At 38.3% G+C, this 11099-nt stretch overlaps 2 protein-coding genes across 3 annotated transcripts; both read left to right on the forward strand.

Moving 5' to 3' along the window:
- The first annotated feature begins 2088 nt into the window (after positions 1–2088).
- Positions 2089–4627, forward strand: s100a10a (S100 calcium binding protein A10a). Its single transcript, XM_074686876.1, has 3 exons — positions 2089–2246; positions 4113–4276; positions 4394–4627. Exons 1-3 carry the CDS (start codon positions 2138–2140, stop codon positions 4553–4555), a joined length of 435 nt encoding a protein of 144 aa, XP_074542977.1. The 5' UTR covers positions 2089–2137; the 3' UTR covers positions 4556–4627.
- Positions 4628–8799: 4172 nt separating this feature from the next.
- LOC141803146 (ictacalcin-like) lies at positions 8800–10723 on the forward strand. Of its 2 annotated transcripts, XM_074687064.1 has the most exons (3): positions 8800–8927; positions 10208–10353; positions 10440–10719. In XM_074687064.1, exons 2-3 carry the CDS (start codon positions 10216–10218, stop codon positions 10578–10580), a joined length of 279 nt encoding a protein of 92 aa, XP_074543165.1. In that variant the 5' UTR covers positions 8800–8927; positions 10208–10215; the 3' UTR covers positions 10581–10719. The 2 variants fall into 2 exon arrangements, with proteins under 2 accessions (XP_074543165.1, XP_074543166.1); XM_074687065.1 differs by lacking the exon at positions 8800–8927 and having other exon boundaries at positions 10213–10353; positions 10440–10723.
- The last annotated feature ends 376 nt before the right edge of the window (positions 10724–11099 follow it).

Raw genomic sequence — 11099 nt, forward strand, 5'->3', positions numbered from 1 at the left:
AGACCATGGAAGTTATTAATGTCAGACCTGGACAGGACGAATGATGAAGGGCTGTACCAAGTTCCAAACATTCTTTTGGATGGCTGATGTGCTACCAGTATGGTTTTGATCGTTTTAAGTGCATTTTAGATAACCTTTTTGTTTAAAATGTTGAGAATAAAAAATATACGGTACTCAATAAATAACCCTAACCAGTGTGGTGCTGATAACCAAAATACTTTTTCATATGTCTGTAAAGGTTAATCCATCTCTATTTGTCTTTTGTCAAGATTATATCATCAACACTTGAGTCTGTAAACTTTAAGATAGGTACAAAATACTACTTTTGTTGTTGATTAACGAATCTGCATTTTGTGGTTTTAAACTTGAATTTAGGCACTTGGGTGCAATACCACATAGATCCACAAGATGGTGCCAAAAAGCTCAGTTCTACTAATTGTAAACTTACTAGAACTTCAGTAATGGTATGCACATCTATGAGAGTGCAAGTTTTTGTGTTTGAAACAAAATCTGAACTCTATGTTAAAAACATATAAACATACAGGTTTTAACAATAGAAAATACTGAGTAACCTGTATAATTAATATCAATGATACCATGTCAGGGCTGATTGTTAAGTTTATGATACACCTCTGTTGTGCTTGTGCTCAAGCCTGGCTTTAGTGTCAGGAATTTTATTTGTAAAATTTTGGGGGGTCTTTGTTTAAAGTGTTTTTATGACAGAGAATTGGTTATACTTGTAAGAATTACTGGTGTTTATGCATTTATTGCTGGGGGACACGTTTCATTTTTTCTTTTTAAATCATCCATTACTCAGCCAGTTTATGAGCATGGAGAAGATAATGTGTTATTTAAATCAGGCATAAAACCTAATCATATCGAGAACACTGGCAGGGCTCCTCACACAGCATAGCACCATAGCAGCATAGCATCTCATAGCACCCTGCACACACAGTTCATAATTCAAAGTTTGACCACAAGAGGGCTCACAGTTAAATCAGGAGAGCTTTTCATTGTTGTGAAATAAGCCCTTAGATTCATGTTTGAACAACTGTTAATATTGCAGTTGGTGATTGAAGGCCTTGAGAATAAAAATTCACTGGAATAAAACAGATCCCATAGATTAATAATAGTTCATTTGGAGATCGTGTTTACAGTATAAACCTGGAGCTCTAGCAGGGCTTGTGAAAGTAATCAATATTTGTACAGTCTTTGTCTCATGAATTTAAGTGGATTACAAATGAAATTGAATTTAAGTTCTAAACAAACAATCCACAAAACAGAAAATATACTTAAATCAACTGTTGTGTATGCATGTGGTGAAGCCTTAAACAAATCACATTTGGTATCTGTCTCTCAGTCATTTAGGACAATGGTCCTGTTTACTTAACCTGTCATGCAGAGTGTGATCAAGATTAGTTTTACTGCTGAACAAACTGAACCCATCTTTGATTTGATTGTGTTCTGTTAGTAGTCCAGTAGTCTTATCTTTTTTTTTTCTTTTTTATAGCTATTTTATATTTTTTGATTACGTCATTTTGCATAGAGTATACAATCTGTTGACAAAGAGCTGAAGAACAGTATTGCATTTTAGTGCTCATCATAAACATATTGATCTCCTTAAGGTCACGTGTTTTCCCCTGTCACCCACTGTTTTATATCTATTCTTAAATCTCCTTTCCAATAAAAAAAAAATCATTTAATCTTCCTCCACAAAAAATAAAATAAAATAAAATAAATATGATAAAATATTATTTAGTAGTATTATGTTATTAGTCATTACATGTAGCATATATTAATCAGCACTCATGGAATACCTCCAGTCCAATCACATCAACTGATCGTTTTCATACAAAAGTAATCAACTTTTTCAGGAGTCATAAAAAATGTTCATTTTTTTATCATACGTTGTTTGATTATTATTTAAAAATGAATACTTTCAAATTCTTTCTCTTTCTCTTTATTTTTTACAGGCTAATTCAACAACTTTAACAAACTCTCAAAGTTAGTGAGCGTTTAAGATAAGTCTGCTAACTTCAGCTTCCAAACGTCTTACGTAAATGTTAACGTTACCACCGCCTCTCACCGTGAATTCTGCGTTTCAACAGAGTCCGCTATCTGTATCATAGTTTGACTCATGATCACCGCAGCCAGGGCGGGGCTTCACTATAAAATCTGTCTCACTTCTTCCCGACCTCTGAACATTCCTGTCCCTCCTGTGCCAACACTCGTCTCGGCTCTGCACGGTAAGAAATAACGGTACTGCTCTGTTCTTACAGCTGTGGATCTGTTTTATAAACTGTCTACCCTGCAGGTTTGGCTTACAAACACTGAGGGTGTGGTACTGTGAGGAACTTTTCTTTCATTTTTCTACCGCATAAAGACTAGATGACTATTTCTTAGCACTTTTCATAACTTCCATTGATTTCATGTTACTAAAATGTGTCTGGTGTATTTCTCTGTCGCCCTTCATGTTTTTAAAAAGTTCAAGGCAAATAGTGACGTTTTCATCAGTTTTAAAGTGAAGTTTTGAACACACCATATCACATTTTTAACAAAAGAGGATGGTTTCCATCACTCATCTAACATCTTTAACTTATTTTCTTTAGTTTGTTTCACTTTGCTGCACTTCATGCTTTACTTATTCAGTGAGAACAGTTATATCTTTATTACCAGGTAGGTCTGCTACAAAAGGGTGTGGTTAGACTGAAGGCATGTGCACATGAGCTCTGGCTGCTGTAAAGACTTTCCGCATTAGCTGCGTTGTATCCCACCATTTTGGTCTTCTGAGCTTTTCTTTTCCTCATTTGTTAAATGTTTCCATTTGCTCTTTCACTATGAAAACATTTTCTCCCCTTCCACTCCTCATTTTTCTGAACTCATGCAGCACATTAAACACAGTGTTCTGCTGTAAAGTAAGAGTATTTAAATCAGTACAGTATGTGCTGTAGTTGCCTGACTTTTTCAGATGTTGTAATAACAGACTGTATTTAACTCCTCATGAGCATTACTCATAAGTGGGCAGGACACTTGAGCAAAGAGCAATGTGTTTTTTTCTTTAGGAGCTGCACAGTGCAATAAAGATGATCTCTTTTTCAGGATAGAGACAGACCTACATGTCAAATAGAAACTGAATACTCTAATTTGGCAAAAGATCCCAAGTTTCTGTGTTTGAGCTGAGTCTCCATAGAGGATGCTGAAGTTTCAATACTTCAAAATACTTCAAGGCCTGCCCAGTTACTCATTTAATTCTTCTCATTTTTTTTCTTGTAAAATAATTTGTTAAAAAACTAAACGGTAGCCATCATAGCTAGCTAGATTTCAATTTGAAAAGCATTCAACGTCGGAGAACCTGTTGGCAACTGCAAACAAGAGCTTTCTGAAGAATGGAGTAACTTCTCAGCTGACACTGCTGTTTGCTACAAGTTGAATGCTAACCATAAGACTTCAAAATATATTTTAAAAAAAGAATTAAAAAAGAGAAAGCCAAAATAGGTTGGACTTTGTAAAAACAACGAAGCAGACAACAAAAAATCTTGAAATTTTGCCACATCCTTGTTAGCTTTCATGTTAGCATACAGTGATTTTAATGTCCTTGCTAGCAACACAACTAAAAAGCAAGCTAGCCTTCACAAACTTCCCAGCTAACATTAGCTTGTGAGTGGGTAGATGCTAGCTTTATCTTAGTGGAGTGCCACATGATATGCTACCATCAAAGAATTAATAGATGTAAATTTGTCACACAAAAAAACACTTTGAAAATAGCTTTGGCTAACCTCAGTCAACACCATTTAACCACTTCCTTTCATTTTAATTCAACAAGACATCTCTTTTGTAGCTTACAACATTAAAGGTTATCAGTCACTTTAAAGCAGACGAGGAAGCAGGGACGTGGTGACAGTAGCTCTTGTCTGATTTAAGCTACTTTGTCAGACCTATTCTGTTTCAGCCTGACCTATGACTAAATGGTCCCCTGAATCATCTCTGTCCGTAGCGTACACTACAGTATCAAAATATAATATGAGCTTCCAACTGGTAATGTCAGAGATAAATGGCCACCATGTAAAAATGGAGAACTTGACAATTTGTGTGCTGTTTTGACTTTTTTTCAGACCAAACACAGACCTCAGTCAACATGCCTTCAGAACTCGAGACCGCCATGGAGTCCCTCATCAAGGTGTTCCACAAATATGCCTCCAAGGAAGGCCGGAGTGGCACACTGAGCCGGCGAGAGCTCAGAGAGTTGATGGAGAACGAGCTGTCAAACTTCTTACAGGTAATACAGTGTACAACCCGATACAGTGTACAAAAGCACACTGAACTGTTCTTTATTAGTCTGACATAAACCGATTTCATTGATACCCTCCTGACATCTCCTTTGTTTTCACCCCAGTCTCAGAAGGACCCCGCTGCTATTGACAAAATCATGAAGGACCTTGACACCAATGGTGACGGCCAGGTGGATTTTGAAGAGTTTGTTTCTCTGGTTGTCGGACTTTCCATTGCCTGTGAGCAGTGCTATCAGATGCACATGAAGAAGACATGTAAAAAGTAAAGGACAGCAGCAGGAGAAAATGATACGATGCATTTCAGTTTTTGTAAAGATTGTTTTGCCCATTAAATGACTGAGGAATTTCAAAATATTGTGTGTAGTGGTTATTATCTTTACCTGATCATACGGTCTTTTACATCTGGGTATCAAATTTATTATGAATGTATTCAAAACTGTATAAAAGCTAACCTTCCTCTTCCTCTGAAGCCACACAGATCAATACTGACCACCTTGGCACTTTAACCTGAGTCATTAGGTGTTGTGTTGTAATTCCCACTGTACTTTATGCCACCTTGATATGAAAGGGCAGCGAGACCTCTCCCTCTCTATCTGATAAGATCCACCCTATCACTGCACTGAGGAATCTGCAGAATGTTTCAGTCGCTGACACACCTCTGCATGGACGCATGTCGCAACTCTGTTAATGAAGACACATCTATACAGACATAAAAGTTGTGTTTCTTCCTTGCCAGAGTTAGATTAATGACCAGGGAGAGTGGTAATATGCAAAGCCTGAGTCACAGGGTACACTGAGGAGCGCATGGCTGTTTTTTCATCAAATTCTTCATACTGTGTTTTTTTTATGTCTGGTGAAAGTTGAATAACACCAGAGAGGGAGAGGGAAAACCCCTCACTTTAACTCTCTGAGACTAAGTTGCACAAGTGAAACTTATCCTCTCGATGTGTTCAGCAATAAATTCAAATCTTTAACCAAATAAGTGTTTAAAAAGCAGCATTAGTTATGTAGTATTATGTAGTATTCATGGCCATGAGAGCAGTGAAGTCCAAAAAGTGCAGCAGAGTAGCAGGAAGCATTCACCGTTTCAAGGAAATCTTGCCTGGGAGGCTAAACTCTGGGCAAAAAAAACCTCATGATGAGCCTCTTAAACCCTGCACACACCTCCTCCAGCAGAGCCTTTTTCTGCGGCCTACCAGTGTTCATGGTTACAGAGCAAACACTGAGGTTGCTAGATTACGAATCACTGTGTGTGGGTGGGTGTGTGTGTGTGTGTTTCAGAGTGTGTGTTTAGTTAGAGCTCATAGTCAGCCCTCGGTTTACACAAGAGCCACTCCCATGTGATCCGCAGCACAGTCCAGAGCTGGGAATTCCTGCTCTTCTAACAGTTTTCTTTGCTTTGTTGTTGATGTAATTTCTATCACATCGAGAAGTTAGACACTGTAAACGCTGTATGTCTTTAACATGGTCCCAAATCTGAGACCAGATGAGTAACTTTCCCTTTGTGAAGCAATAGATCAGATCTGAGCAGGCTAAAGCTTGAAACAAGACTTAGTAACACTGAGATCACGATAACTGTCATTATTTTAAGATTTGTCATGTGTTTTGCAGTGAAGGTGTATAGTAAAGCTTCAGAGGCAGGCAAACATTCAGTCATGTGTGCCACACCTTCTCTCGACCCTATGTTCTCTTTCACATCCTGTTTGGAGCTGTTACCATGGAAAAATGACATCAAACTATTGTGATCTTTTTTTTATAGCTGATGATATCACTAAAAGAAAGAGAGCTACATGTCTGTTTCTTTACTCCTGATACAGCTGCAAGAACAGATCTTAAAACACCATACAACAGAAAACAAAAACAGAAAGAAGTCAGTTTCTTTGACCAGCCCTGTCTTTAAAGAATGCAAACAAAGTTGAAGCTATATCTTCGCCCCTTAGCAGAATAAACTGGCATGTCAGAGCATGAAAAGCTATAGAGCAAACACTACAATGATGACGCCTGAATTCCACAAAGTTGCTCAAGTCTCAGGCTCCAGGTATTGCACATGATGTCTCACTATCACTCTCACATGACTCAATCAAATACAGAACTACTTTTGTAAATATTAATGCTTGCTGTGCTTTCTTTGCTGAGATAATGCCAAGGTGATAAAGTATCTTAAACCTCATTAGAGCCTGCAGGTGGATGCTGGGGAAGATGTGAGTGCAGCTCTGGTGCCAGGCAGAGACCAGAAACCTGTCAGCTTAAACAGACTGCCAGACATGGATATTTTTCCAGGTGGATGTGGATATATGACACATTGAAAATGTAATAGTAGTCCTCTCTGAGTTGCCTGCCCAAACTAGCTCTCGGATGTTGTGTCGTTTTTGTGAGTCTTGACGCTTGAAAGAGTCCAATCTCTATACTGAGAAAGTAAAATATCCCAAGGCAGATAGTTTATGAGTTCTGTTTTGTTCGTTTTTTGTTGATGAATATAAACATTTACTCACTTTAAAAATATATCTTCCAGTTACAAATGTTCAAGCATAACCAACAGAAAAACATTAATTTGAGACGAGATTATTATTAAAACTGCGCCATTTCAGGTTACAGTTATAAAAAAATTTGCATCCGTTTTTATATTGCACTTTGTAGATGTTTCAGACATCAAGACACAGCCTGTTGCCTGTACAAAGAGTTAACTGTGAGTTCTTCAGTGTGAAGAACAGCTTGTACTCATAAATTTCAGGCTTGCAGGGTTGTTGGGTTTTTTTGTGTGTGTGTGCTCGGACAAGGTTTCGGTTTTGTAAAAGTAACGTTTTTTCCTGTTTTTATTCATTTTTTTCCTGTTGTTTTGGGAGGAGAGATTCTTGTTTGCATTTCATTCTGATTTCTGAAGTAGCCTACTGTTGGTGCTTATGTGGGACACTAGGGTTCTGTTGGGTGTTTTTTTTTTCAGTTATCCTTTGCTTATCCACCAGATGGCAGCAGAGTCCAACTTTGGATTTGACACAAGAAAGAGCTTTTGAAAAGTTGGCAAAACTGCTCCAGCTGCTCTGCAAATTTCTGCAAATCAGAGTCACAGCTGGTTATGATAGAGAGCATGGTTTCCATGGTTCCAAATTTTGCTTTCTGATAACTTTATGTAAGATGAGGAACACAGAAAGGGAGAAAACTCTGGCTCATGTTTTCCACACGGAGAGGGGAAACCCAAAATGTATAACAAATACTTTTTTTTTTAAATGCAGCTGTAGAGAGCATGAATACCATGTCAGCAACTCAACTTCAACTTTATGATCTGCTCTTAAGTGGAGTGCTGAAGTGTTAATTAGAGAGGAAAACAATCAGACCAGAGAGAAGGACAGAAAAAGATTTCTTAAATCTGTCTCTAATCTTTGAGACCACACACATTAGACGGTCCTGTGGAGTTACCACGGTGCCTTTTTTTAAAACATCCCTGATTTCTGGTCCCTGCAGAGTGACTCATGACTGCCTTAAGGACATGACTCTGAGTCACAGCCTTCCCCACAAAACAGAAAAGAAGAGAAGACCCACTCAGGACCATAACAATCAGCGCTCAGTGAGTCACTGCGCCCGAGGTTTTCATTTCAGGATCATGTGCATCTCATAAAATAAAAACACAAAGACATAAAGTAAATCACTTTCACACATAACACAATTAAAGTGATCCCTTGATATGTGCCTTTTTGACTATGACAATACTCCGCATCGTTGATTCAGCCTTTGATTTCCATGTGGTTACACAAAAAAGAAGAGCATTGCAACAAAACAATCACCACCTTATAACCACTACTTAAAAAGTCAGAAAAGGTGTCTGGGATGTGTTACACAGATGCGTATAAATTATGAAAGCCTGTAAACTCAAACAGATGCTGGTGAAAGTGGAATTATAATTTCAATCACATGTAGAAAAGAAACTAACAATGGAGTTAGACAGCCTCAAAACAGCTCTGTTATTCTGTTCTTTGATCATGAAGTTAAGAGTTTTGGGACCTTTTTAATTTCAAATCTTGGCTAAAAGTTGTCTAATTCTATCTTGAAAGAAAAACAAAAAAGGCCTTTTTAATGGGTTAACAGCCTGCCACTACTTCATTAAGTTTTTCAGTCTACATGCATGACTTTCTTCAATAAGTTAGATGGATGCAAACCAAATTTTGCAAACCGTTTTACTGTTGCACATATATAAAGGCTGTGGTTATGGAACAGCACGTCACTATCTTTCTGCATGTCTGCAGCTCTGTACAGGCTTCATAAAAATGCAAACATGCTCATAAAAAAGAAAACACGCTCAACATTGGTTGTAAATTACTGTGAAGAGGAAGGAAAACACCTAAAATACAAGCATTGCAGAGTCAGCAACAACCAGAATGACTAACGATGGGCTATTTGTCGATTGCATTCTTAGCAACACAAAATAAAAGCAGTGTGTCTTAAAGAACAACTTGTAGAAGGAGGAGAGTCATGAGGGGAGATGTAGGAGTGGTTGGAGATGAAAGGAGCATTGTGGAGGGAGGGATGGATGAAGGGGTGTGGTGAAGTATAAAGCATCCTTAGCATCCGTTTCTCCATCACTGCAGCTCCTCCAAGACAAACTCTGACTCTTTCATCTTGTTGAATCTCTGCAAATCAGATTTGGTGAGTAGAAAATCTAGACAGTGTTTTTTTTCAACAGCTTTTTATCTTTTCATTGCACCAAAACTTTCCCAAAAGACAGTTACTTGTTAGGCGGCATCATTTCAATGTGTTTTGTGGGGGAAAAAGAAGTGCAGAGTATCCAGCTCGTGATTCTTTTTATTGTGAGGGGCGTTAAGGCATTTAGACTTCTCTTCCTTTATTGTGAAATAAGCGTTGCAGAGGACATTGCTCATGTTGCTCTGATGCAAGATTTTTTTTTTTTTAGTCAACTAAAGCCTGGAATGCTTTTCTTTTTCAAATGCAATGAATATCCACAAATTAGCATCCAGCTTTCTCTCTTTTACTTTGAACTTTAACGTATTTAAACTTCATGACTTTTAACCAGTCTGTGTTTTTATGCTCTATCGCTCTTTAACTCCCACTGGCTAAAACAGTAAGATGTCCCAGTGTCCCCAGCTTACCACACCCAAAGACAGACAGAGCTGCACCATGTGAGTCAGATTGCAACCAGAACTGGGTCTCCTGGGTTCACAGAGTCAGTGGAAAAAACTTTCCTGATTTGTTATGTTAGTGGAGTAAAACTTCACTTTGGGGACTTTGGTCAAGTCTTCACCTGCTTCTTTACCTGGTTCAACCAAGTTACCTGGAGAGATCAAGCTGTTGCCATAACACCGTCTTGTGTCATTAGTAAAGACATCGCGTTAGGGACCAGGTGACAGGGGGAAATACAAGTGGCTGAGCCCCCGTGGAAATCTGGGGTTTATTTTTATCTCCAGCACAACGGAAAACTCTGAGGAAAACACAGACTAAGAGGAAAGCAGTGATGACAGGCACTATATGTGCAGATTTTACTGCCATACATATTTATGTGGCCCTTTGGTCATACTCCCCGGAGCTGGAGAAAAATTGAACACCACAAAAAAAAACAAAAAAAACGTGTAAAATAAACTTACAGCCAGACTAATGCATTCACAAAGAGTTGAAACAATAATAATTGAATAAAAACTTCTTCATAGCAGAAAAGTCTGTTCAGTCTTTCACAGAGCAGCGTCTCCATTTATCAATTTCCTCTCCCTTACTTGCAGCTATTCCTCCCTGCTCTTGGTTTAAATGCATTCCTAAGATAGCTTTCCAAAAATTTGACCACAATGCCACATGATTTGTTCTCATACGCAGAGCACTATCCAAAAAACTTCTGCAGCTCCACTGATTTGATTTGTAATAATGAAAAATGTGCTTTTATATTGATTTTATATTTCTTTCTTTCCTCTTCAAACCAGCCATCATCATGTCTGACACCCAACAAGCAATGGCCCTCCTCATCGCCACTTTTGAAAAATACGCTGGCAAGGAGGGCGACAGGCATTTGCTGAACAAGGCAGAGCTGAAAGAGCTGCTTCAGAATGAACTGGGAGATATGCTGGGGGTGAGTTATCTCTGACCTCTCCCCGTGTCTTTAAACTAACAGGACTGTTTATGGTCATACACCTAATGCCTTTTTCCCCCATGCAGAAGACCAATGACAAGGAAGCAGTTGACCGTATCTTCAAAGATCTGGACACCAACAAAGACAACAGTGTTGACTTTGCAGAGTTTGGCAAAATGATCTGCGGCCTCACTATAATGTGCCACGAGTACTTTTGCAAAAAGTAGGGATCAAGCGCCACCTTGGGGTTGATGTGAGGAGTTGCCATCCTGTGAAAAAACCTGATCTGGTGAAAGGAGAAAAACATGCGTTATTTACAATAAGTCACAAAAATATATGTTGGAATTCATGTGACATGAAATAAACTTTTCTTGACTCAAGAATCTTGTGCGTTTCTACATGGTTGGGGGACTTTGTGATGTTATAGTTGCACAGAAACAGCAGGTCCATAAACTCATAATACTTTTCCTTAACACTTGAAGTTGTTTAGTTTTGTGGAGCCTGAGCTTTATGGCCTTGAATCTCCTCCAACTGCACTAGAAAGCAACATAACTGTAGGCTGTGACAGCAAGGGGTTACAGATGTTGCTTTATTGGATTAAGGTTGGAGGTGGATGAAAAAAAAAAAACATTACAGAGGAACTTTATTAAAGCTAGACTACTTGACTTTTGAAGTTATCACCTGTACCTCTAAAATGTTTTATTCCTTTCTCTTTCATTTTGGAATGCGATTTAATAACTAACCTC

The sequence above is a fragment of the Halichoeres trimaculatus genome, unplaced genomic scaffold (assembly GCF_033239565.1).
Source record: "Halichoeres trimaculatus isolate MK-OKI-2021-1 unplaced genomic scaffold, fHalTri1.1 fHalTri1_scaffold_14, whole genome shotgun sequence".
NCBI lineage: Eukaryota > Metazoa > Chordata > Actinopteri > Labriformes > Labridae > Halichoeres > Halichoeres trimaculatus.